The following is a 27,585-nucleotide window of genomic DNA, read 5'->3' as shown; positions in this document are numbered from 1 at the left end:
CAGGGGGCCTGCTTCCCTCTCTCTCTCTGCCTGCCTCTCTGCCTACTTGTGATCTCTTTCTGTCAAGTAAATAAAATCTTAAAAAAAAAAAAAGTTCCTTAGGTCACATTCCAGCAATTTCCATCCTTGATTGCTTTCCCTCCCAGGCAGCTAGACCTCTCTGCTTGCTATGGGCCAGACTTTGGTCATTTCCAAGTCCTTCTGGAAGGGCACAGCTCCCCACAAGATAATTATACCTACATGGTTGGATCTATAGGTGTCTGCTTGAGACACTTTTACAGGAAAAATAAGGTTTTAGCACAGCCACAAGCCCTTTGTGCAAATTTTCACAGGAATTTGCATTTTTTTTTTTTTTTTTGGAATTTGCATTTTTTAATCTTTCCTTCACTGGAATATCAAAGGAAAAAAGGGGCTTAAAGAACCTTGGAAATAATTAATTTGACATAATGTTCTACCTCGCTCAGGAGGTTGTGCTTAGCCAGACCTGCCTCTCTGCAGTTTGGGGAACTCTGTGTTTGCAGTCCTGCAAGATTCACAACCCAATCACTTCCAGGGCTGCACACGAGACAGAGACATCTAGTGGTACTATAGACAACAGAACGCTCTTAAACCAAGTGTGAAAAACCTGTATTCTCAGTCCACCTGCTGGGTAATCAGGTGGAAGCTCACAGCACCTGACAAAGGCGGCCCTGGTTTGAAAGGCTGCCTCTGGCCTTTGCCCCCTGTTTGCTTCGTCTCAAAGAGAAAAAAACATTGGGGACTCTGATCTACTGGATACCACATTTCCTTTTTACAAAGGCATTTAAACTGCTCTCCACTTAAGTTTCTTGAATCTATTTAAAACTCATTAAACTGGGGCGCCTGGGTGGCTCAGTGGGTTAAGCCTCTGTCTTCGGCTCAGGTCATGATCTCAGGGTCCTGGGATGGAGCCCGCGAGCCCGCATCGGGCTCTCTGCTCAGCAGGGAGCCTGCTTCCCCCATCTCTCTGCCTGCCTCTCTGCCTACTTGTGATCTCTGTCTGTCAAATAAATAAATAAAAAATCTTAGAACTCATTAAACTGTATTCTTTTACTCCTCAAAATGAAAATCTTTCCCCCTCAAGACAAGTTAACTCATTGTGTTGAAACTTCTAAGCAAGTCTCTGACGATGAGGTAAAAGGGAACGTCCTTAGTGTTGCAGGACAAAGCAACCTCTGCTCACCATTATCCCTCTTCTTCACCCATTCTGCTCCTCCAGACACTTAACAAGTAGCCATTATGTACAAATACCCAAACTATACACTGGGCATCCACAAAGCTTGGTCAAACCCGGTCTCTGCCCTCAGGAAACTTACAAATGAAGGGGGTGTTGGGGGGAGAAGTCCACCGAGAACAACACAAGGAAAATGCGCTGATCTTGTAAAGGGGCAGAAAGTGCTGGGAAATGTGAGAGGAAGAGCCAGCTTTGGATCACTGTGGAGAGGGGGCACAGAAGAGGTGAGGGGGAGCCGGGCTCGGGGACTGGGCATGATGGCCAAGCAGGCTGCAGCTTCGGGCCTTGAAAGAGAAGCAGGAATCCGCGTGATGTTTTGATGTGCGGTGGATGTCCTCTAGGTTTCTGATCCAAGCAGGACACTCTGGAGTAGGTTTCTGATCAAAGATGTCCTACAATCATAGCGCTCGCTCGCTGTTTAGGAATATTCATCTGACAGGAATGATTAGGAAATGGGAGGAGGTAAGAAGGGGAAGGAAAGGGCTAATGCAAAAGGGACTGTGAGGGAAACGTGATTGAGGACGGGACCAAGAAAATGGGGGTTTAGAGCGATTTTAAGTGCAGGTTACTTGGAGATAAATAGGGAAGGACCTGGGAAGGCCTAACTCAGCTTCAGACATGCTGATACTCCATTCGACCCCTCGAGCAGCCAGCCTCGCAGCCTTGGGAAGCAGAGTTCTGGACGCAGAGAAAGGTCAAGGCCAGAGTTGTAAACTTGTGGCTTCCAGTGGAGGCCAAATCCAGAAGAAACAAGCTCCCCAGGAGAGCGCACAGGGAAAGAAGCATGGAGAGCTCCAGACTAAAAGCACGACTCTCAGAAGGCTCCTGCCCAGAGGGCAGGAAAACAGGGAACGTTCTGCATTATCAAAGTGCAGATGATGGTCCTTAAAAAGAGGATGCAGTGCGGCCAAGGACAAGGACACCAGAGGCTGAGAAGAGCCGCGGTTTTGATGAAGAGGTGACCTTAGAGAAATGATTTCGGTAGAGATGGAGCACAGACCACAGTGCCCCCAGAAAGGAGGGGTCAAGGGGGTGGGGGGGGAGCACCAGCAAGGGTGTGGCTCGCCCTCTGAACACCTTCACCGTGAGATAAAGGAGAAGGTGCCCCGCAGCACAGTCAAGGTACCAGGGATGTTGATCCTGCAGCGGCTCGAATGCGGGGAGAGTGCACAGTGAAAAGGACAGAACAGAGAGTAAGAGGTCAGATCTGTAGCCTGAGAGTTGGAGGAAGACCACTTTTCCTTAGTGGGTCCTTTTCTCCGAGATGGGAGAGATGGGAAGGAAAGATCAAACAAAGATGCTGCGATTGAGATGTTTTAAGAGAGAAAAGAAGGGAACTGGGGAATTCATGCCCTCAAGCTTCTCATTAGACTGGCAGATAAGGATTAAAACAGGGAAAGGAGTGGGGGCAGCCTGGGGGCCCCGGGGCTGGAGGAGTGGGAGCGAGGGAATCAGGCTGCCACTGCCCATCCTGAGGGTCGGGGTCAGCTAGCCAGGGTACTGGGGCGTGGAGGGGCTGCCGGGGCCTCGAAGGTCCATGGAAGTGTGAGTAACCAAGATGGGCAAGGGGGCAAGTGAGGTCACGAGGGAAAACTGGGCGCCCAGGGGCCTAGGATTCCAGGGAGAGGAGGTGAGCCCCATGGTCTGGATGGGCTAAGAGCAGGTGCAGAGGGGAAGAGGGCCACGAAGTTCAGCGTCTACAGTCATTAGATTATATCAACCACGTTAGTTACCTGGTCTGATGGACAAACAACATCTTAAAGTAATTGGAGAATGAAGCAAGAACTGATTTGTGTGCCTTGAAGTACACATCGCCGATGGCAACCGTGCAGTCACACAGGAAACCAAACTCTCGCTGAGCGTTTAATTGTTGCAGGAGAATAAGTCCATGGTTGGCCAAATCCATTTTTTTAAAAATCTGCAAAGCAAACAATTTTTTTTTTTAAGAAAGGTGATTCACAAGTAAGTATGTGTCCGTTTTAGTCACCAATAGTAATGACCACAGCTAAAAAGTCATGCTAACAACGTGACACCAGTTCGCTCATTTCACCTCCAGGGCCGCCCCGGGAGTCAGCTGCTCTGTCTTCTCTCCCATTTCCCAGATGATGGCATTTGCAGCAAGCTGCGGGATTACGTGGTCTGTCCACGTTTACACAGATGTGAGTGGGGGAGCGGAGCCGGGAAATGAACTCGGCTGTCTGCGCTCTAGACAGCAAATGTCCCCAGATCAGCTAGTCTTTTAGTTTACGACTCCAAATGCAAATTCTAAATGATCTGTCTACTAGAAGTTGTCAAATCTTCCATAGAGATCAGTAAATTAAGGTGCTGGGCGGAGCACGGGAGGAAGGGCGGACACAGCAGAGTAGGGTGAAGATCTCACCAAACTGGGGCCGTTTTCCAGCTCCGGCCCTGGGGACAGGACTGCCCCTGGCGGGGATAAAATAACACGCCCGTTATTGCCCTGGACACCTGTGCTCATGGAGGGAGGAAGTGGGATGGCATCCTCTTCCCTTTTTTGTGGATGAGGAATTGGGCTTTGAGAGGTGTAAATAAGTTTGCCCGGGCCATCAAGCTAGAAGGCAGGGGAGCCAAAATTTAAATCCCATTAAATCCCATTCTGACTCCAAATTCTAAGGTCTTCATTGTCCCACTTCACCCTAGCAAAGCACTGGGTCTGAGTCAGCTGTAGAGGAGCAGAACTGCCTCTGAAGGAGGTAGCTCGGCACGTCAGTAGGCTGCTCTTTTCCCGCCAAGAGCATTTCTAACAGCCCACTACACACAGATCAGCGTTATACTTAACAGCAGACTCAGTGTTACCAAGAGCGAATGCCTTCTAAGATTGTGAACAAGGCAAGGATGCCCACTCTCATTACCGAACATAGTACTGGGAGTTTGAGTTCGTGCAATAAAGCAAGAAAGGAAATAAAAGGCATACAGAGAGGAAAGAGAGAACCAAAGCTGTCCCTCTTTCCAGATGACATGGCTGTTACCTAGAAAATCCCAAGGAATCTACAAAAAAAAAAAAAAAAAAAGAACCTCCTGGAACTAACAAGCGAGTCTGGCAACACCACAGGGAGGCTACAAGATGAACATGTAAAAGTCCACTGTAATTCTGTATACTAAGTTTGAACCCGTGGACACTGAAATTAGAAATATAACACCATTAGAATCACTTAAAATGTTGAAATACATAGGTTGTCGATCTAACCAAACATGTAGAGGACTTGTATGTTGAAGAGTCTGAAACGCTGAAGAAAGAAATCAAAGAATATTTAAAGAAACGGAAAGATATACTGTATTTATGGTTAGGAAAATCCAACATAGCACAAACAAATTTTTCCCAAGTCAGCATATAGGTTTGGCAAAATTCTTATCAAAATTCTCACAAGGTTGTTTTTTGTTTTTTTTTTTTTGTAGACATGGATAAGAATATTCTGAAATGTACCATGGAAAGCCAAAGAATCCAGGAGAGCTAAAATGATTTTTTTTAAAAGATTTTATTTATTTGACACAGAGAGAAAGATCCCAAGGAGGCAGAGAGGCAGGCAGAGAGAGAGAGAGGGAGAAGCAGGCTCCCTGCCGAGCAGAGAGCCCGATGCAGGGCTCGATCCCAGGACCCTGAGATCATGACCTGAGCTGAAGGCAGAGGCTTAACCCACCGAGCCACCCAAGTGCCCCGCTAAAATCATTTCTAAAAAGAATATTAAAGTGGGATGAATCAGTCTGATTTCAAGATGCATCGAACAGGTACAGCACTCAAGACAGCACGGTGCTGTGGAAGGGACAAACATACCGACCAGGAAACAGACTGAGAACACAGCAGCTGAGCCACATAAATATGCACAAATGATGGTGGACGAAGGCCCAAAAGCATTTCAATTCCTCCAATTCAGCGGAGGAAGAACAATCTTTTCAACAAATGGTGCCAGATCAGCTGGACTCCCATTAGGAAGGAAAGAAGGAAGGAAGGAAAGAAAGAAAGAAAGAAAGAAAGAAAGAAAGAAAGGAGGAAAGAAAGAAAGACACGTCATCAAATTTCATACCTTACATGAAAATTAACTCAAAATGAATCACAGACTCAGAAGTAAACACCAAACTATGACTTTTGCGACAAAATGGGAGAAAAGCTTAGGGATCTAGGGTTAGAGGCCCAACTTCTATACTGAACATGAAAAGTATAATCCGTAAAAGGAGAAACTGATGACGCCGGATTTCATCAAAATTAAAAACTTTTGTTCGTGAAAGAAGATGAAGGAAAGAGAAGAAAGAGGATGAAAAGACAAGCTAAAGACCAGGAGAAAATACCGGAAAACCTCTGCAAATCTTTGACAGAAGACAGGTATATAGAATACATAAAGAATTCTCAAACTTCAACAGGGAAAAAAAATGTAACTAGACAACAGGCAACGGACTAGAAGATACAGTTCATCGAAGAGGCTATGCAGATGGTGAATAAAGACTTGGAAAGAGCTTTAGCCTCGTCGGTGACTGGGGAAAAGCAAATTAAGACCATGGTGAGGTTTCATTATATACCTATCAACATGGCCAAAGTAGAAAATAACGGCAACACCGGATGCTGGTAAGGATGCCAATGAGCTGGACCGCTTGAACTCGGCCGGGCAGAAGGTGAAGTGTGCAGCCACCCTGGAAAAGCAGTTTCTTAAAAATTCAGTATGCAACTACTGTCCCACCCAGCAATAGGGCTCGTGGACGCATCTGAGAGAATGGAAACCTATGTTCACACTGAAACCTACGCGTGGACACCCACAGCAGCTTTATTCCTAATAGTCAAAAAGGAGAAACAGCCCAGATGTCCTTCAGTGGGTGAACAGTTAAGCACGTGGTATGCCCACGCCCCAGGAAACCACACAGCCAGTTAAGGACACATGAACTACCGCTACGTGTACAGAGCAAGGCGGGTGCTTCGACGGAGTGAGAAAAGCCAATCCCCAGAGGTCACACGCTCTATGATTCTATGGTTGTAACATTCTTGAAAATCAGAGTAGCAGAGGACAGATTAGTGACAGGGGGCAAGGGGAGCAGGAGGGAAATGGGTTCAGCTACAAAAGGGCAACAGGAGGGATCCTTGGGACAGGAATGTTCTGCAGCTCAACCGTATCAGCGTCAGCACCCTGGTTGTGATGTGGACTACAGTTTAGCGAGAAGTTTCCATCAGAGGAAACTCGGCAAAGGGCTTATGCGATCTCTCTTACTTCTTGCAATTACATGTGTGTCTGTAGTTATCTCAAAACAAAGAGTAAACGGGAAAAAAGACAATCCCACACAAAACCACACATTAACTAATTAGCCAGATTTAAAAAGAAAGGGGTAATAACGAAGACACTTAACTGCAGAACTGGGAAAGCTACTGTGAAGGATGCATTATCAGTAAGCTTTAGAAACAAAACAGAACAAAACAAACCAGACCCGGGGCAATTCTTACTCCGCTGGTACTGAACTCCCCACTCTCCTTCCTGTGCTAGGCATGATCTGGCAGATTCAGAATTAACAAGTGTGACCTAAAAGAAAAGAAGGAAATGGAATAATACTTTGAGAGACCGATCGGGTCACAGAGCAAGGATCAAGGATGTCCAGTATCACGTTTTCTGTCAAGAGCTGTCTCCAAGTAGGAAAGGCAGGCGGGTCGCCCAAGCTAGCAGCAGTCTGGGTACAGAGACCGAGACCGCAGGCTCATTTATATGTCCACATCCCCGGAATGGATCAGGACCCTCGTTCCCCCAGGATTTTTGGTGCAGGTCGGAGGAGTGAGAGCACTCAGAGGAGGAAGGGGAGACAGAAACAAGGTGCGAGGTTCAGGATGAAAACACGAGTCGGTGCCAGTGTGCAGGGTAACGGGGATTACACAGAAACATCACTCTAACCTGACCGCCCCCAGGATATACCATTAGAAGCCTGTTGGCTGGAAAGTGCCAGAATACTTCCTTTTTCCATCTTACCAACCAGTGTTTTTCTACGAAGAAGCCTAACACCCCCAGAGAGGACCCTGCCGTGAGCTGCTTTTCCTGTGCTCTGTCTCTGAGCCCGTTCCTCTTATGCCTAGGCAGCTCTGGCTTTCCCTTCACTGACAGCAGCTTTGAGTATGAGAACACATGACTGTTTATTCCCTGATGATAACGACAAAAGTGGCTCTTACTGATGGAGTGTTTACCACTGACCATTCGTGTCCATATGGTCTTTACTTAATTGCGCATGAACTTATCGGTGGTACTGCTATGCAGATTTTATAAAGGAGGAAACAGGCTGAGAGGTCAGCTGGTCTGCCCCTGAGGATAGACTCGGTAGGTGTTAGAAGTGAGAATTAAGCAGGGTTGTCTGGTGTGTTGGTACGTGCTATGCATGAGTGTGTTTAAAATCAATCGGAAACATTATTTTTATTGCTGCTTTTGAGCATACATACTCGTGGTAAGACATTCGACTATCACAGACGCACAGTTGGGAGCTGTCCAGCCACCGCCATCCCCCCTCCCCCCTCCAGTTTCTCCACACTCTGCCCGCATGGGGGTGGGGGATGGTAGTACCCCTTCCTAAAGAATCTTGCCAAATCCACTCTCCTTTTCTTACCTTCTGTGGATTTAGTGATGAGAGGAAGTATATTTTTATGTTTATTGATCATTTACATTTCCTCTTGTATCTCTTCATGAGCTCTGCTCGGTTTTCTATCAGGTTGTTTGTCTTTTTCTTATCGATCTGTAAAACCCTTGGTATATAATAAAAACGAGCCCTTTAAACATGTAAGTCGCTAACATTTCTCGTACTTTCTTTTGATTTTGTTTTACAGAGATTTATGACATACAGTTTTACGTTGTGATGTCATCAAACTTATCAATATTTTATGGGATTTTGAAGTTTTTGTTCTTACAGTGACAATCTCGATACAGCAAGAGGTAGAGCTCCTTCTCATTCCACAAACAGCCCAAGGTGAGTTATTTTTTTTCAGCCCATAAGAATGGAGCCATGAAAAAAAAAAACCGTGAAATGTTTCTTTTTTAAAGGGGGTCTATCAGTTATTTTAGAATCTCGAGGGGCGCCTAGATGGCTCAGTGGGTTAAAGCCTTTGCCTTAGGCTCAGGTCATGGTCCCAGGGTCCTGGGATCGAGCCCCGCATCGGGCTCTCTGCTCAGCAGGGAGCCTGTTCCCCCTCTCTGCCTGACTCTCTGCCTACTTGTGATCTCTCTCTCTGTCAAATAAATACATAAAATCTTTAAAAAATTTAAAAAAATTAGAATCTCGGGGCGCCTGGGTGGCTCAGTGGATTAAGCCGCTGCCTTCGGCTCAGGTCATGATCTCAGGGTCCTGGGATCTAGCCCCGCATCCGGTTCTCTGCTCCGCAGGGAGCCTGCTTCCTCCTCTCTCTGCCTACTTGTGATCTCTCTCTCTGTCAAATAAATAAAAAAAACTTTAAAAAAAAAATTAGAATCTCATTTTAGAGATTTCCTATTCGATCTAGAATAGCAAACATACTGAACAGGTCTTTCACACAGAGAGGGAAGAACACATGTACAGGAGTCTCAAGGATGTGAAAAAAGTCAAACGAGAGGAGGAATCATGGAAAGAAAGTCTTCTGTTCAAAATGTACACAGGGAAGACAAAACTTTGCATAGATAAATTTTTAAAATCTCACTTTGGACACCCAGAAAAGCTTTCTTAGGGAGAAAAATCATAACCAACCCAGACGCCCCCTCGAGTCTGGCACATGTGAATGAGTCTGAGAAAATGGGGTGGAGGGGTCCCCAGCCTGGATTCCAAGAGAAGGGCAGCTCGGGCAGGGCCCCCGGCCCCTGCCCAGTTGACAGCACCCCCTTGTCCTAAACCTCCTTTTGTCATCATGGCCCCTTCAGGGCTGTTTCCACTCGACCTGTGCTGCGCAGGCTGAGGCCGCAGCATCTTCATGGGGGGCTCTGCTTGAGGCCACCCCCCGCCCCCGTGGAAATGGAAGTCCTCTCCTTGCTTCCCACCTCCCGTCCATGGCTCACGTGTGCACCGCTCCTGCCCTGTGCACCGAGACAGCTCAGCCAAGGTCATCGAGGACCTCTGTTCCCCAGCCCCCCAGACTGAGCCTACTCGACCTCTCTGCGGCATTTAATACCCTTCCTCCTGCTCCATAAATACTGTCTCAGGCTCCGAGGCCGCTGTGCTCTGGTTTTCTCTCACCTCTGGCTGTTCTATTTTAATCTCCACCAAGGATTCCTCTTTTGCTGATGCTCCTTTGCCGTGACCACAGCCTAATTCTCCTTCTGTGGACTCTCTGTGGGGATCCAGTCCACTCCCACTGGGCCATCCCAAACGACCCTTCAATTCAGAACAGGAAAAACAATTCAAATCCCCTTCCCCTTACTCCCATTTCCTTCAAAGGACACTAAAAGCCGCAAACCCCTTCCTTCCGTACCCCTTGCCAAGGGCATGGCACCACCATCCATCTCTCGACCAAGCCAGGAATCTCAATTTCCCCTGTCAGGGCCCCACTTCCCTCATTCTACAGTTAGTCGCTCCCGGCCCACCAACTTCAGCTTCTTATCCCACCGCTGAGCTCTGCCTCCCTACACATCTCTCCAGCTTCCAGCTCTAGCTCTTGACTCCATCCACACGGAATAGCCAGAAGGCTCTTTCCAAAGGGCAAATCTGATGTTACTATCGGGCTTAAAATCCTCCTGTGATTTCCTACTTCCTTTAGTGTGAAACCCGCAGTTTTCAGCACAGCTTACCGTTCCTCCATGGCCCAACCCCTGCCTAGCACTGCACAACATGGTCTCATGCTGATGGAAACTAATGGTTTCCAGACTTTCAGATTTCACAGGCCTACTAAAAACCAACCAACCAACCTTAAAACTAGGGGTCCAAAAGGGTATCATTCTTTCTTTATTTTTCAAGAAAAGACATAAAATATTCACACACCCAGTAGGGATGGGGGACTTCTAAGTGTAGATGGGCAGAAAGAACATAAGGTCGGAACACCTTTCTAGAGGAAGGACTGTTGGCACTATATTCAGTATATGGAAGAAAAATGTTCTAATGCAAAAACAAGTACAACATAAAATTTTACTTTATGACATTAAGTTGTGCGTAATTGTTTTCTTGATATAAGATTATCATTTGATGATCTTCACGAAGTCATCACATAACCAACTTGTTCTGAAATCCTAGCATCACTAAAAGCCCAATTGCATCTGAGTCTATGGATGGTAATGGGGGACAAAATGATGTTATTTCACTCACTTTGGAAATGCCAGATGAGCTGAGCTAAGCTGAAGAAGGGCATCTTTCTTTATAACCAGAAGGTCCTGAAGCCCAGGCCATACTTGGGCTCCCAGCCATCTGCAACACTCACTGCTCAGAGCCCGTTCTCTCCAGGCTGAGCCCAGCACCGGATCTCTACTCCCACAGTCAGGACTGGGGGCCTGTGAACGGGGCCTTAGAAACTCTACGCTGGACCTTCAAACATGCCACTTCCAGAGGGACCCACCACTCACTGCCTCCCCTTTCCCCTCGGTCCCCAACCCTACTTGTCCCCTGCATAATTTCCCTGACCCTCAAGATTAGGAGGCCCTCCTTGCCTCTGGAGCATTGGTGAACATTCTAGTTTATACTGTGTCTGTCTGATGCTTCCCCAAAACGCATCACTGGGTCTGATTTATCACTTATTACTTTATTTCACATACTAGCATATTGTCTGGTGTTCAGTATTTGTTAAAAAAAAAAAATTAAGAAACTCTAGGTTCAGAGGGAAGAATGTTGAGTTCTTGGCCCCTGACTAGCTGGGTGATATGGGATGAGAGTGGAATTTCTATTTTTCTTAGATTAACCTAAAAAATTCACATCAATTTAAAGGGAGCTATTTTTGATTTTTAAATGTCACTTTGTGTTTCTTCATGCTAACAATTAAGTTCTGAACAGTGCTTTATATTTTACGGTAACTCTTTACACTCATCATTTAATCCTCAGTAACACCACGGTGTATCATTTTGTCACTCTTCAGTATGAATTATAATATGAATAACCACAGCTTTAATAAGTGACCACTTATTACGTGCCAAGGACCAACCACCCTCCTTCCCGCAGAAATCTACTGGACATAGGAGGCTAAGTGACTTGCCCACATGTAGTCCGGCTCTGAAGCTGCAGATCTGGGGAGTAGTCACCCATCTGCCGAGAGCTTTCGGAGCTGCCAGGTACAGTGTTCACAACGGCAAGGAGAGTACAGAGTTCGAGGGTAGAATCAAAGAAGTACACAAATTTACAAAATTAAAATTTATCATGAAACTGGGGTCTAATTTTGGGGCTGGAGATCAGGGAAGAGTTTTGTGAGGAAATGCCAGGTAAGCAGATATCTGGAGAGTAAGAAGAGTCAACTGGGCAAAGATGGAGTGTTCCAGGCCAAGGGGAAGCATCTGTAGAGGCCCTAAGACAGGAGGGAGTAAGACGCAGCTGAGGGACTGGGAGAAGGGCCATGTGACTGCAGGTCAAAGAGCCGGAAAAAGAGGAGGTGAGGCGAAGTTGGAGACTCAGGTCTTCTTAAGGGTTTTGGTCCGTATCTGAAAAGCAACGGGAGCCACCGAGGGGATTTCGCAGGGTGAGCGATGGGATGGCTGCCCTGCAGAGCTAAACCCAATTTGACTGAGGAGTGAGGAGGCAGGTGAGGGCAGACCTGCCGGAAGTGGTGAGAGGGGACGCATTTCTGTGGTCTAGAGAGGTGACAAAAGTAGGTGGTGGCCATCTGGACGGGATTTGAAAGGTAGCTGGAAGATAAAAACTCAACAGAGCTGGTGGAGGAGGGCGGGGGAAATCGATGTGTTCAGAGGAACTCCTACTAGATTTCCCGCTTGTGTAACTAGAAAGATCATGGGGACTCCCGCCAAAAGAGAGAACACAGGCAAAGAGCCAGCTTTGTGGGGAAGACCGTGAGGTTATGTTGTGAGGTGGTGGGACGGTGGATACTTCTGAGACAACCAAGTAGAGGTGTGCAGTGCGCACGGTGACTGTATTGGTCTGGAGTCCTGAGTCCCCGCTGGGATTTATGTCTGAGAGTCTTTGGAGAAGCTGGTGTATCTGACTCCAACCTTGAATCACTACATGATCGTTCCCAGAGGCTACAACTGCAAACAGGAGTCAACTGAATTCTGGTCTAATGGGTGTAAATTTCACACGCTTTCCTCTGCACTTCTTGGCTCCAGACGTCAGTCCCCGGAGTTCCTAGCGCTCCCAGTCACAGAGGGCTACCATGAAATCGTGACAAGAAACTGAAGACCTACATAAAGCCCCTGATCACTTAAAACCATACACAGAACTTAAAAAAAACCAACAAAACCAAAAAACTAAATTAAAAAAAAAATCCTTTGTCTTTCTTAAATCAGAACAGTGAGCAGAAAGGCACTGAAGAAAAATAGAGATGGGGGAGGGGAGGCAATTCTTCTCCTTTTTTTAAGATTTTATTTTTAAGTAATCTCTACACCCAACATGGGGCTGGAACTCACAACCCAGAGAGCAAGAGTCACATGCTCTATGGAATGAGCCAGCCAGGTGCCCCGAGGGGAAGCAATTCTTAAAAGTGGGTTTTCATTGAATGCCTTCTTTATACATGAATATGCGTACAAAGTTGTTGTTTTTTTAACTTAAGCAAATTCAGAGACTTCGAGAGATACATGTTGAAACACGTCAAAAGCACTTTTCAGAGCTAAATATAAATGATCACTTGTATAATTTAATGCTTCACCACTGTTTTCCACACTGATAACGTGTACGCCTAGAGGTCAAGGGCTTTTGCCTCCAGCTGGCAGCCCAGGTGGCGTGATCCTTCCATGCAAGTTACTTATCCTTTGGAGGTGCAGCTGAATGGGACAATATCATCATAGTATATTTTGACAACCCAATTTCCTCCTACATTGTCCGTATAAGAAGAGGAGACCAAAACAGCTTTTGGGAATTGATGACTCACTTTTTAAAGATAATAGCTCTCCTAAGATACTAAATACCACTTAGACTACCCATTTTGAGGGCACTAAAAGGGTCCTCTAAAGTCCTTAATTTTATTTAAGTGAAGCATAAATGAATACTGTAATGCACAGGACACATCAGTAACAGAAAAAGCACTACCCACAAGTAAGATTGATTCTTTCAAGGAGCTCAGACCACTTACCAGGATGAAAAAACTGCTTTTTCAATTAGTATTATTAATAATTAATATTTAGGGCCTATAAAGTAAACCTGAATGAGGCTGGCCATTTGAATTTTAATGTTTTTAAACCGGATCTCAAAGCTAGGAAATGTGTCTTAATCAGTTGTGGCGACAATTTGATGCATTGTTCATAACATTAGTCAATCCTCTTCCATTGTAATTAGAAGAAGGTGGGACATAAACTAATCAATAGCACGTATTTTGACTTTGAAAACCATTGGGTTTGTAAGAGATTGTCTTTTCAATTACAGGTTGCTGACGTTAACTTTGGAATTAGTTTTTAATTTCTAAGTGAAGGTCAGAAGGAGGCAGTTCCGGGATAGTTTGTGTCAAGGAGAACCAAGTCAGAGATTTATGGCTAATGGAGTTGATATTAAAGTGAGAATTCTAAAAGCATTATGCTATAATCAACTTTAAGGAAACCTACATATGATCACATAGCAAAGTTTAAAAACCTAATCTAATTTGCTATTTTTACAAATCTCTTCAACAGAAGACAATGGGATTCTGCATTTACTCTACTTCTCCATTTAGTTTGTTGTGATAACTGTTTTGGTTGAGTACTCAAGAAAATCCAACCTCACCCACAGATGTAGTTGAAAAAAGAAATATATTAATAGCTTTTCCAGGAAATTGTGGATATTTTTTCTTTGATACTATACCAAAACCTGGTAAGTTGTAGTTTCTTGAAGGTAGCAGTTTGATCTAAAAATACATAACGAATGAAAATTTTCCTACTCTCTTACAGTAAAATTCATTGCTATAGCTTGCACTTTGAACGGATCTTTTACCCATGCATGGTTTTTGTGAACATCCCCCATGGGTCACTGGAAAATGTCAGCTCGGTGAGTTATGCAGTGGATCTTTCCAACGCTGACACATTTTGTCAACAGCTAAAAAGTCCAATAATATCTTACCATTATTATAAAATTGTTTTGACCCCGAGGGGGTCCTGGAGATTCAGAAGAGTGTGCAGACCACACTCAGAAACCCCAACCCCTGCTCAGAAGCACTACGAGGCTCAGAGAATCTAAGAAGACCGGCGTGATGTGGAACACAACCACACATTGAAACCTTTCTCAGATGACTCTGAAAGTTCTTCCTTGCTTGATGCAGAACTTAGGCGGGTACACAATTTAAAGGAACTGAACCTCTTGCAAAGTAAAAAGGGCAGTTTTACAAGTACTTAAATACCTAAAAATGCTTTATAAAGTCCTATCTTTGCACACTGAGCTTTCTTGAAGTGAGAAAGTCTTAGGATGTGTACCTCATTCATGTGAGCTGGGAGTTATGGGTTTGAGCATAAATACAGCCTCTAACTTGGCCTTATAATGCAGGAAAAAAATGGTCCTAAACTGTCTTGGACTGCCAACTTTAAGTATTCTGTGGCTACTGATTCCATCTCTTAATGGCATATTAGCGTTGTAAAACACTCTTACTTACTATTGACTCACAGTAGTATTTTAATTATTTAAGTTTAATTTGGTAACAAAATTGTAACTTAAATACTTGGGCATAAATAAAGCCTAGAAAACGCTCTCTCTGATGCTTAGAATGTTTACAATTTTTTTTTTCCCTTCGGGAAGAAATTAAAGGAATTTGGAACTTTTTCTTAATAATTACATTTTAACAGTTTGAAAACACCCTGGATATACACCAAGGTTATTTAGAATGCAAAACGAAATCTACTTTTTTAACAGTTAATGTCGGTTTGTAATAAATCACAGAAGTGAGCATTTATGATGTCTTAATTCTGATTTTCTTTTAAAGTTTCAGGCCTCTAAAATGCTAGTGCAGGGTTCCCTCCTGGTCTACGTGGAGGTCTGTCCTAAAAAGGACAGGGCAGCCCATTTAAGGGAACCCTGAGCACCCCTAAATTCTGTATGAGCCTATAATTCTGAACTCTTTTATGCTTTATTTTACTGAAACAATAACCTATTAAAATGAACAGAATTGAGACTTATACACTAAGTGGGCCCATTGTATTTGATGGAGAGCAAATAACACTGCAGTCGATGGGGGGGAGGGGGTTAATTCCCTAAGGCATCATTAGTTGAGCAGTTGCAAGTTCTTGCAGTAAATGGCCTAGCATTAACAATCTGCATTTTCACCCTGCCCATTTTTTTGCCTGCTCAGCTACCCTTGCTTTCTTATCGCTTCCCCTTTCACTACCAGAAAAGGTCCTTGCTTCCTAAGCACCTCTGTATCTTTGCAGTATCTTTGCAGCTGGTTCAAAAAAATCATTGGTTTGGGGCTTCTGTTACACCGGAAAAACGTCTCGGGCCCGGGAAACAGCCTCCGAGCCCCCAGCCTCCCCTTCTCGGAGCCCTCCGGGGTGGGAGGGCCGCCCGGGCTCGGGGCGCAGCACCGACGCCGGCCCACGCCCCAAGGCAAAGCAGCCAGAAACCACAGCGCAGCGCCGAGCTAACCTCGGCTTCAGCCGAGGCGCACATCGGCAACGGAGCGGAAGCCGGAGGCCGCCTGCCCAGCGTGCCCACACCCGCGGCCCGGGCCGCAGCGGTCCATCCGGGTGGGGCCCAGAGAGGCCTACATCTACCCGGACCGCAGGCGAGCAGCCCAACGGCCGCCCAGTTCTGCCTCGCCCCGCCCTGTCCCGTCCCGGGGGGGCGGGGGCCCGGCCGAGGGCGGGGCCGGCTAGACCGGCCGGGGCCCGACGGGCCCGGGCGCCGCGCACCTCGGCCCCGCCCCCATCCCCGAGGGGCTGGGAGGAGGGGAGGGGAGGAGAGGGGAAGGGAGGGGCGACGCACTCCGGCCGCGCCGCACGCTCTCCGCTTCCCTCAGTCCCGCGTGCGCGCGCGCGCTCGCCCCAAGTCCCGCGGAGTTTAACACAATGCCGACGCCTACGCCGTGCGCAACGCCCCGGCTGGCGCAACAGCTCCGGCGCCGGGGGCGGGGGGGTGGTCAGACAGGGCGAGGGGAAGAGCGCGCGCGAGAGCCGAAGACAGCGCGAGACCCGAGGAGGCCGGAAGCGCGCGTGCGCGCCCCCGCCCGCGAGCGGGGAGGCGGAGCCGCAGCAGTAGCGGCAGCAGCTGTAGGAGCCGCTGCAGCTGGGAGAAGCGCCAGAGAGGCCGGGCCTGCTCCGGTCGGACCGGATCCCTCCCCTCCCCCTCCCTCTCCGCTCCCCTCCCCCAAACCCACTTCCGCAGCTCGCGGCCTTGCCGCCGAAGAAGCAGCAGCGGCAGCAGCAGGAGGCGGCGGCGAGGCGTCGGAAGGATTACGCACCTGACGGGCCCGCCTCTCAGGGCTCCAGCGCGGGACGCTCACCGGCCGCCGCCGCTCCGGACGCACTTCGCGGTGGCGGCGAGAAGGGAGGGACCGGCAACGGGGAACGGAACGCGAATCGCCCCCCTCCCCTTCCTCCCTCCCTCCCTCCGATCCGCCGCCCGCCCTCTCGGCTTCCGTCCCCTCCCCCTCCCGCAAAGCCCCGGATGGAGCCGCCGCCGACTCGCCGCCGCCTGGCTCCGGGGGATGGTTTTGTCAGGCGGCCAGAGCCCCGGCGCCAGCCGCAGCCGCCACCGCCCCCGCGGGGCACCCCTGCCCTCGCTTCCCAGAACTGGGTCCCCGTGTGGTCCGGGCCCTCCGCCTGCCTTCACCCGGAGCCCCGGGACGGGGGTCATTCGTCTTCTTTGTTGCCACCGTTGGTGCCGGAACCGTTTGCGAGCTTCGGTGGCCCCCGCCCCCCCTCCGCCTTCCCGGAGCCCGGGTCGGGGGCGGCACGTGGGCACCGGCCCCGGGAGGTGGAGGCGTTGCGCGCTTACCTGTCGCCGGTGCTGCTGCGGCGGGGGGTGTGGAGGAGGCACCGCTGGGCAGCCTTGGCCGTGCTCTCCCCGCCGCCGCCGCCTCTGCCTCTCGCTGCTGCTGCTGCTGCTGCTGCCGCCGCGGTCGGTGTCTCCGGCGCGGCGGCGGCGGCGGCGGCGGGGCTTTTCCTGTCCGGTTACGTTAAGGTCACATGACCGAGAGAGCGGAGCGACTAGTGCAAAGAGGCTGAGAGCGGCTCCCGCCGGGGGGGAGAGGCGGCGAGAGAGCAGTGGCGGCAAGAGCCCCCTCCGCCCCCCCAGCCGCCTCCCCTCCCCCCGCCCGCCTCCGCCTCCTGCTGCTCTGCCGCCGCCGCCGCCGCCGCCTGCAGCACTAACTACACTGCCGCTCCCACCCAGGCTCCGCTCTGCTCCAGCCAAACTTCTGCAAACCATGTGCAGCCGAGGCGAGGAAACTTCTTTCCACCTATTGGGGCTGGAGGCTTGAGTCACAAGCCCCATGTTTACATAAAGTGTTTAGGTGGGACAATCCTGGAGATGCTCCGGGAAGGGATGCAGAACCGCTCGGATCCGTCTGCAAGCTTCTGCTTGACATCTCTTGGCCATTATCTTTGTCCCTTTATTTCCCGTGTGTCTCTAAGTTTTCATCTTAAGACTGAAATGAGTGGACTTGAGAGCCAGGGAGAAACTTGTAAATCACTTATACCTTTCTGTCATCAGTGGAATTGGAAAAGTCATACCGAAGTAGATATGTCAGTTTGTGCTGTGTATAAAGAGGTACAAGTTCTTCCTTCCAGACTAGTTGAGTGTGATGACAGACGTTTGTTAGTATTGAACTTGATGCCTACTTCAGTAATTGTGGTTTGGTTTATGAGGCGTTGGTCCAAAAAAAAGAAAATCAGTTTGCAAAGCATGTTTGTTACTTAAGCACAATTTACTTTCCTGTTAAGTTTTGGTCTCTGAGGGACTGTTAGATTGGATTTAGAGTTGGCCATTCTGTTAAATTTGGAAGTCCAGAAACAGGTTACATGGCGAGCAGGGGACTTAGATTCTCTGGTGGTCATTATTAACATTTGAAAGTTTATTTTTGTGTTGTTTCCATTTTGCTAGAATTTTATATCTTTGCAAGTACAACTTAATTTTTTGAGAACTGGGTTTAATGATTTCTGTATTTTACGTAATCTAGGATTTTGGAGACTTACAAAGAATATGGCTTGATTATTAAGGAAATGGAGGTCGCAGGTTCCAGGATTCTCTTTGGTTTTAAAGTATGCAATTTAGTTATAAGTTCCTTAGTTTGATGTTGAACTCATTTTGGTTTACAGGGCCAAACTTTAGCACAGAGCTCTGGCACACATGTCCCAAATATTTAAGGCAAGATTAATAACTTAAGACAGTTAACTTGACATACATAAGTGTCCCCTCCTAAAAATGTGAGTTTGATTTAGTTATCTAGTTTTACCCAGAGCTACTGATGACTAATGCCTTCTTCGAAGACAAAATAAGCAGCTGTGTAACTTTAGTGGTCCAAAAGTGAATAATAGATTTCATACATACCTGCCTTGAACTTTCTTATTCTTTGATCAGCTAGATAAATGACTTGAGTGGTTAAATGTCTACCTGCAAAACTAAATTCTGACCCTGATAGAAGTATTTCTAGTGTGCTATCACTAACACATCAAAGTTGGCCTTCAGACAGGCATGCCAGGTTCCTTGGATTGGCTCTGCAGTTGAAGTGTGTTTCATCTTATTGGGAAACTAAATTGACTCTGATTGGTAGACGTAGTTAGAGATCTTTGGGTTCTTAATTCTTTTAGACCTTGACTGTGAATTTGCAAGTTTATGGTCTGATGGACTGCTTACATGGAGAGTGAACTGACTTGAGGGAAACTAAAGGAAAAAGTGGGCAAAACTGATGTTAAAGTTTTGGGTTAGTTTTAGCCATTGTATCTAGAGTATTGGCCTTGAGTCTCAAAGTAACTGCTTATTCTTAAGACCAGTGAATAGTTTCCCAGTACTCTTAGGTAGTTGTACAGAAACGAGCCAGGGTTATTCCTGAAACTCTGGATCTCATTCCTAGAGAAAGTGCTGCCAGGAGCATCCTGGTCTTGTCTTCAGGAGCTGCTGCTCTTGAGAACAGGGCTGCTTTGCTGCCAGTTTTCTCAAGACTTAGGCATGCGTACTTGAATTTTGCCAAGTATGCAAATTATTTTGATTTTTAGTCACCATCACAAAATAATAGCATTATAAGGAATTCTATACCAGTTCTGCATGCTTTCTACAATTTGCTGAAATTGCAAAGAACAACTAGTCGTGTATCTCAGGATTGGGACAAGGAAAGCTGTCAGTCTGGTTGTGGGAGAGCCACAAATGCCGTGAGTTCAGTAATGAGAAAAATAAGAAGTTAAATCATCTGTTTAGTGCTTATGCACTGATTTATTTTGGTATTTTGAAAATGAATTTGGTAAATTAGGAGTTCAAAAATAGTTTCACACATTTACTTAAAAAAATCACAGTGTAAGCAAATAATCTAAGTGGATTCATCAAAAGTTGAATTATGTATAAATATTCTACAGTCATGTGCTGATGAAAGTTTTGATGCATGTTGTGCTGAAATAAGAAAAGTATGCACTTGCTTGTGTTCTGAAGAGGATAATTTCTGTGAGACTTGGACATTGGGCAGAAAGCAATTTAATGGTACTGTACTTACTTTTTTTTTTTGGCAAAAATTTGTCGTGCATGTGGGCTGAAGTGGAAGATGGAATTTCCTTTAACACTGATAGTAAAAGTAGTAGAGGAAATAATAGATGTGGGTAGATCCCAGAGCAGCTTTTTCAGTACATAATTTTATAAGGATGTCTTCCTGGCTGACCTCTTAAATTAGGAAAACGACATGTTTTTACATGTTTGAGTCTACCACGCCTTCTGTGTTTTACATGAAGTTTAAAATGTAAGTCAGAAAAGATGTATTTTTGAGAGTGTCTTAGATTTCGTTGGTTTGGTTATAAAGTGTATAGGAAATGCTTATTTTATAGTTTGTTATTGCTCAGTCCATAGTCCCCGAAGGATTCCTTATACTTAGGGAACTTTTTGTTTTAATCCTATTAGTGTTGGCTTTTGGGTTTCATACCTTTTTGGTTATAATTCTAAGATATACATGTATTAAATGCTACCTGGTTTACACAATATATAAGATTTAACAGTTTTTAGGAAATAGTACTTGTTATTTTGAGTTATATAATTATTTTTTTCTAACTTAAGCCTGATTGTGGTGGTTTAAATTGATTTCATCAGTCACAAATGAATCAAGGTCCACTTTTTGAAAAACACTGGCAGATTACTTTTCTTGCTATTACAAATTACCCCAACACTTCATGGCTTAAAATAATAAACATTTGCTTATCTTGGGTCAGGAATCTGGACTCGGTTAGCTTGGTGGTTCTGGGTCAGGGTCTTTCAGGAGGTTACAGTCAAGATGTTGACTGGGCTTAGAGGATTTGCTTTCCAGGTGGCTCACACTCTGGCAGGTTAATGCTGGCAATCTGCTGGTCTCAGCTCTCCAACAGACTGCTTGAGTGTCCTCACAACATGGTGGTAGTTTGTTTCCCTGAGGGCAAATGATCCAAGCTAGAGCAAGGAGGAAGCCACACCACTGCCACATGCTGTTAGTTAAGAGAAAGTCACTTAAGTCCAGCCTGTAGCCAAGGGCATAGGAATTAAGCTCCATGTCTTGAAGGGTGGAGTATCACAGAATTTATGACATATTTTCATAACTACCATAGTTTTGTATTTTTCTTGTTTATGGGTGAATTAGGATTGAACCAGAAGTCTTGTTGAAGTCAATCTGTAAGTAATTATCTTAGTTAATTATGTCAGTTTTTCCTCTGAGGGCATCTAGTCTCAAGCCCACAATCTTAAATTTGAGATGGGAGGCTCAAAGAAGTTAAGTAATTAACCAGCCCATGGCCATTCAGTCTAGGAAAACTAAACAGATTTTTCTCTGATTTTTGTTGTGAACAATCTGTGTACTGATGAAGATGTGAAAACTTGCTGGTGATTTTATAAAAATCTGAAGAAGTTCTAGTAGAGAACTATTGTTTCCTAGTCTACTGTTTTGCAAACTTCTACATGATAGTAATACTTTCAACTTACTTGAAGTACAGATAATGCCTTGATGGCTATGAATTTGCAGACTCTTCATAGGGCACCCCCTCCCTATTGATTTTTAGAGGAAACAAAATCAGGAATTAACTTAGGAAGTTAATTCAAACTATGTTACTTACTGTTAGCTCCAGATGCTGCATATATAGACTTCGAGACTGTACTGTGTAACTCTTCCAAATAGCACCTTTTGGGGACCTAAAGGATGTTAAAGATAATCAGGGTTTGTGCATGAAAGAAAACGGTTCCACTTTCTGTTCTGAGATTGTCATGGAAACTTTGGATCTAGTAAGATTTGTTCTGAGAATAGTTTTGGCTTTGCGGTATAAGAAGTAGGATGGGACCCTGACATGGGTAGTGTGAGTGGAGCCAGGATAAATCTTGAAGGCTTTCCTTGATTTTTTTCTTTTAAATCCAGTGGACTTTCCTGAGTAATAGATTGGGGATACAGTAAATTATCTTACACCTTTGCTATTGCAGAATTGATAATGGCTGCTTTGTTCTTAAACTGCTTTCCAGCTTCTCTTACCATCAGGACTCCTGACAGGTGCTGGTCTGCCCTATAGCACACACTTATGTTACCGCTCTTCTTGTTGTCTACCCGTATCTTGTATCTCCCATCCCCTCTTTCAGTTCTTTACAGGGACTTCCCTTTTCTGTGTGTGTTGTTGGTATTCAAGTGCTTGCAGAATTGAATTGAATTTGTAGTTGAAGGACCTGAGAAGATAATTTTTCCCACTAGAACTGAATGAAAAAATGCTTATTATTGTGGAAAGCTTCTGGATATAGGTAGGAGGTGCTGGTGCTGTATATGTTAATATCTGTTCTTAAGATGCTCAAAATCCAGTGGGAAGAAGGCAGTCTCCTATTTAATATGCAGCTCTACAGTACACATACTCAAATTGTAGTGGTAGTATAAATGAACTCGGTGTTTACACTGAATCTTGAAGGGTGAATAGGTGTGTGATAAATAGTTTTGTGACATGTTTGGTGGTTGTGCATTTCATTTTTTTTTTAAGATTTTATTTATTTATTTGAGAGAGAGTAAGAGCGAGCAGAGGGAGACAAACAGACTCTATACTGAGCTCAGAGCCTGATGTGGAGCTCGATCTCATGATCCTCAGCTGAAATCGAGTCGGACTCTTTAAACAACTGAGACACCCAGGCACCCCAAGTGGTTCTGCATTTCTCAGCCTTACTCCTTCATTATACATCTACCTTGAGTTGTTTCATTGTTGAGTTGCCTTCCTATTTTGATAAGTTACTTTTTTCTGTGGCATGTACTTTTTATATTATTTCTCTAGAAGTGTGCAGTCCAATTCAGTCACTACTAGCCACATGTGGCTATGCAAATTAATGTCACGCTTGCCACATGTGGGTATAGGCTACCATGTTGGGCAGCACAGGTATAAGAACGTGTATATTTTTGCAGAAGGTTCTGTTGGACCTTGCTGCTCTAGAATCATGTTTTGCTCATCAGACATTTTCACGTTAGGGTAATGCATTGAGTTAGGAATAGAATGAGTAAACTTAATCGCTTTGTGACATCATTGGAAGAGGCAGAGTGGTTGGTATTTATGAACAGAGGGGAGAGAATATAGGATATTTACAGTAGTGAAGAATATAGGCATTGGAGTCAAATCTAAGTTGGCAGGCGAGAATTCTACCACTGAACCACCAATGCTCAAATCTAAGTTGGAATCATGTTCTCAGTACCTTAAATTGTTTGGCTTTGGGCATGTACTTCACTTGTGAAGCCTCAGTTTTTCGTTATACTTAATATTCTTAAGATGCTTACAGTCCAGTAGGGGAGGACACAATCATGTATTATTTTATAAATATAAAATATTTTATATAAATAAACTTACAGATTTGTGTGCATATAAAATAAATGTAAGGGGGCTTAACACAATACCTCAATACATGGTAAGATTATTAATACATTTTTGAAAAAAGTCAGATTATTTAAATAAATTTTAAAAATTATATAGTGAATTTTTTTAAAAGATTTGATTATTCACTGGCCAGAGAGAGTAAAAGCAGGGGGAGTAGTAGGCAGAGGGAGAAGCCCTCCCAGGACCCTGGGATCATGGCCTGAGCCAAAGGCAGCTGCTTAACTGAGTGAGCCACCCAGGTGTCCCAGTTTTTTTTTTTTTCTTTTGGTGTTTAGTTCTTTGAACTTAGATAAATATTTGTGTAACCACCGTCACAATTAGAATACAGATCAGTTCTCCCACTTTCAAAAAACTCTCATGCTGTCATTTTATATACTTAACCTCCTCCCACCCTCATCCCTGCAGGCAGCTACGGATTTGTTCTTCATCAGTTCTGTCTCTTGTAGCATGTTATATAAATGGAGTCGTGCAATATCGTGCAATATATACCCTTTTGAGACTGGCTGCTTTTCTCAGCCAAGTTGGGTGAAGTACTCCTCCAAGTAGTAACGTGTTTCAGTAGTCACAACTGATTTTTTTAACACACTTATTTTAATTTAAAAATAGTTCTTAAAAAAGAAATCTGCATCTGGAATTTTGCTTGTAGAATTGTATTTGACTTGGAATTTTTATCTTTGAAAGTGAAATCAGTGATGATTTATAAGAAAAACTACTTTTCCTTATATCTGTGTGTCTTTGTATGATACTGACTTGTTTTTCTTTATGAAAATGATTGATCATTGGTAGGGGAGATTCCCATTTTTGGTAGTTTACCCGAATTAAAGATCTGTGGAGTGGCAGCGGTGTCTTCATTTGATAAAGTTGTCTGTCTAAACACTGATTTCTAAAATGTGGTCTGAAGATAGGATAATCAGCTGGCTGATTTGCACAGGCCTTTCCAGCCTAGCACTGGAAATCTGGCTGCTGCAGGAAACCCAGGATCTGAAAGGGCCACATAAAATTCAAGGATTCTAGTTCATCAGATTTCGTTAGTGCCCCATAGGACAAGTATTCAAACTAATCTTGCTTGCCATCAGAGTGCTTAGAGTCAGAAATCTCTAAGGTAACTAGAGCCCAAACCACATGAGGCTTTTTAGATTAAGATCAATACTCTGCATTTAAAGACCAGGGTCTGGTGGCTGAGATTTGACTGAAATTACATCGTTTTTTGTTAGTTTGTTTCCATCTGTAAGTCTTCATGTGATGAGTTCAAGAAGCAGTCTACCACGTGCTTTTATATTAGTATTCAAAAAATACAGTGGTGGTAAGCAAGTTTCTAGGACTCATGGATATTAAAAGACCGCTTGGATATTAAAAGTCCAGTTCATACTTAACCAGGATCTTGCCTGTTTTGGGCTTTTCAAATAGTGCTGTCTAAATCTTGCATAAATTTTAGGTTCTTTAGTTTATTTAACTATTGTGTTCACTCTTCTGGTTTTTTTTTTTTCATACTACCCCTCTATCAGTTCTATAGATTTCTTTGTAGAGCATTTCTATCTTTAAGCAGATTAGTTGTTTGTTTTCCTCCTGTCTTCATTTGAATGTAAGCTTCATGAAAGGAGGAGCCCTTTCTGTCATTCTGCCACTATAGCTTGCAGTCCAGAGTAACACATCCTAACTACTTATTTGTTGTATTGCATGAAAGAATGAGTATCTCTGTGAGTACTCTTTACAGTTCTGTGTGCTTTCCAGCCTATTTTATCATAACAGTCTAGGACATGTTGAAACGTTTTGCTTTTATTTTTAAATCTTCAGATTTTTATTTTTTATTTTTAAAGATTTATTGTCAGAGAGCAAGCACGCAAGCACAGGCAGGGGGAGCAGCAGGTGGAGGGAGAGGGAGAAGTGGGTTTTCAACTGAGCAGGAAGCCCAATGTGGGACTCGATCCCAGAAGCCTGGGATCATGACCTGAGCTGAAGGCAGACACTTAACCAATTGAGCCACCGAGGCATCCCTATTTTTAAATCTTTATTTTTTAAAATATTTATTTATTTGGCAGGCAGAGATCACAAGTAGGCAGAGAGACAGGCGGGGGTGGTGGTGGTGGGGCAGGCTTCCCGCTGAGGAGAGAGCCCGATGTGGGGCTCGATCCTAGGACCCTGAGACCACGACCTGAGCTGAAGGCAGAGATTTTAATCCACTGAGCCACCCAGGCACCCCTATTTTTAAATGATTTATTTATCTGAGAAAGTGCACAAGCACAAGCCAGGGAAAGGGCAGAGGGAGAGTATTCAGACTCCCGCTGAGCATGGAGTCTGACACAGGGCTCTGTCCTACAACATGAGGTTAGGACCTGAGCAGAAACCAAGAGTTGGACACTTAACTGACTGAGCTATCCAGGTACCCTGAAACATTTTGTTTCTAAAGAACATTTAAATCCTGTGTTTTCAGATTGTGCAGAAGTTTAAAAATGTGGCCTTTTAAAAAATCCCTTTTTGTTAAGCCCTTGAGGAAAGCTCCCATGAGAAAAGGGAATTTGGAATAGTGACCTTAAATCTTTAAAAAGTGGTGATTCATAAACAGCGGAGAGAATTGAAAGTTAGTAGATTTGAGGTTTTTGGAAAAACTTCCTTTACTCATCTTTCTCTCTCCCAGTACAGCCCCACACACACACTTTTTTTTTTTTTTTTTTTTTTTTTAAGATTTTATTTATTTGACAGAGAGAAACCACAGAGAGGCAGGCAGAGAGAGAGGAAGGGAAGCAGGCTCTCTGCTGAGCAGAGAGCCCGATGTGGGACTCGATCCCAGGACCCCGAGATCATGACCTGAGCCGAAGGCAGCGGCTTAACCCACTGAGCCACCCAGGTGCCCCCCCACACACACACTTTGTAAAGGCAGGGAGAGGAGAGCATGAGGAGGTTGGGTTGGGGAAAGGAAGAGAATTCAGTCACCTGAGGTGATTTAGTACTTAGTACATTAAATGGAGCAAGAGGGTGCTCATGAATTACTGAAAGTCTGTCTCTGTAAAGTGAGAAGCCAGTAAGTAGTTAACAGTACTCAGTTTGGTGAGCATGGGAATCTCTTGGAGAGTTGTAAGAAACATTCTTTAGTTGCTGCCTCAAAAATCCTGATTGCAAAATGCAGGAATCTGTATCAATCACGAACACCCAGGTGTTCGTTGATGGGGCTGGTTTGAGCACCGCACTTAGGACAGACCACTGTAAGTGATACACTGGAGAATAGTTAAAACTAGGTGAATATGATGAAGTTTTGGCAAAAAAATGTTTCTGATTCTAGAAATAATATATTGATTTTATATGTAAAAAACATTCCTGCTTCTTACTGCTGTGGATATGTGAGAAGGCACCCCAGAATGCCAGTGGCGGCTGCCTGGAACATGAAAAATGTGTTGATTTTAAAAGCCGTTTCGGGGGTGCCTGGGTGGCTCAGTGGGTTAAGCCTCTGCCTTCAGCTCAGGTCATGATCCCAGGGTCCTGGGATCGAGCCCCGCATTGGGCTCTCTGCTCAGAGGGAGCCTGCTTCCTCCTCTCTCTCTGCCTGCCTTTCTGCCTACTTGTGATCTCTGTCTAATAAATAAAATCTTTTTAAAAAAAAAAGCCATTTCGGGCTTACACTGAATAGCCAACTCATTTTATAGAGTGGAAATATTACTTTCAGTGAACCGCTCCATCCATTTAGGTGCAGGATTCGCTAACGTCTGTCTTTTTAAGTCTCCCATGATGTTTCCCAATTGGATCAAAGTTGGGGGGGGGGTCCTGGTTTGATTCAGCCTCCATTTAATCTCAGAATCCTATGGATTTTTACTCAGATGGATTGTAGCAACAATAAACTCATAATTTCCATTTTAATTCCATTAATCCTCACAGCAACTCTGGGAACTCGTGTACTGTTTAAACCCATTTTACAGATGAAGAAACAGACCCAGAGAGAGCTAAGTGAGACAGCTGGTAGCTGGTGGTGAGGAATTCACGTCTGGATTGGTCTTAATCACTGTACTCGCATGAGTGACAAAAATTTGATACCACTTTGAGGAGTGCCCAGGGCCACTGGTGAATGTACTTAATTAAACTTAGGCTCCTTTCTGTCTTCTGGTAGGATTTCTTGGTCATTTTGATGTTACAGAAGTTGTGATCATGAACATTCTTCTTCTGTTACATAACTTAAAATTTAAAAAAAAAACCTCTTTCCTATAACAAGTTGAAGCTTTTATCATAAATTTTGGTTGAAAAAGATGCAATTTCTGGTGAATCATATCTGTCTGTAGTGTATCTAGTGGAATGTAGTGCTGTAATGAGTTGGTGTCTGCCATG

General features: G+C 44.9%; 1 protein-coding gene across 5 annotated transcripts in view; it reads right to left on the bottom strand.

Annotated features, from left to right (window-relative positions):
* Nucleotides 1–23,016, bottom strand: part of ZBTB2 (zinc finger and BTB domain containing 2) — a 28,146-nt gene extending 5,130 nt beyond the window's left edge. The window contains exons 1-2 of one of the 5 annotated variants that reach the window (XM_046005557.1): nt 17,222–23,016; nt 2,986–3,170 (exon numbers count right to left, since the gene is read on the bottom strand). In XM_046005557.1, coding sequence (XP_045861513.1) covers nt 2,986–3,170; nt 17,222–17,719 — 683 coding nt within the window. In that variant the 5' untranslated portion in view covers nt 17,720–23,016. Of the gene's footprint in view, nt 1–2,985; nt 3,171–5,785; nt 6,258–6,695; nt 6,755–7,834; nt 7,857–16,685; nt 16,802–17,221 lie in introns of those variants that run through there. The other 4 variants (XM_046005558.1, XM_046005561.1, XM_046005560.1 and 1 more) reach the window with 4 other exon arrangements.
* Nucleotides 23,017–27,585: the final 4,569 nt, after the last annotated feature.

Source organism: Meles meles, chromosome 5, assembly GCF_922984935.1.
Source record: "Meles meles chromosome 5, mMelMel3.1 paternal haplotype, whole genome shotgun sequence".
Lineage (NCBI taxonomy): Eukaryota > Metazoa > Chordata > Mammalia > Carnivora > Mustelidae > Meles > Meles meles.
Note: the sequence above shows the minus strand (reverse complement) of the source record. Positions and strands in the feature narration are given on the sequence as shown.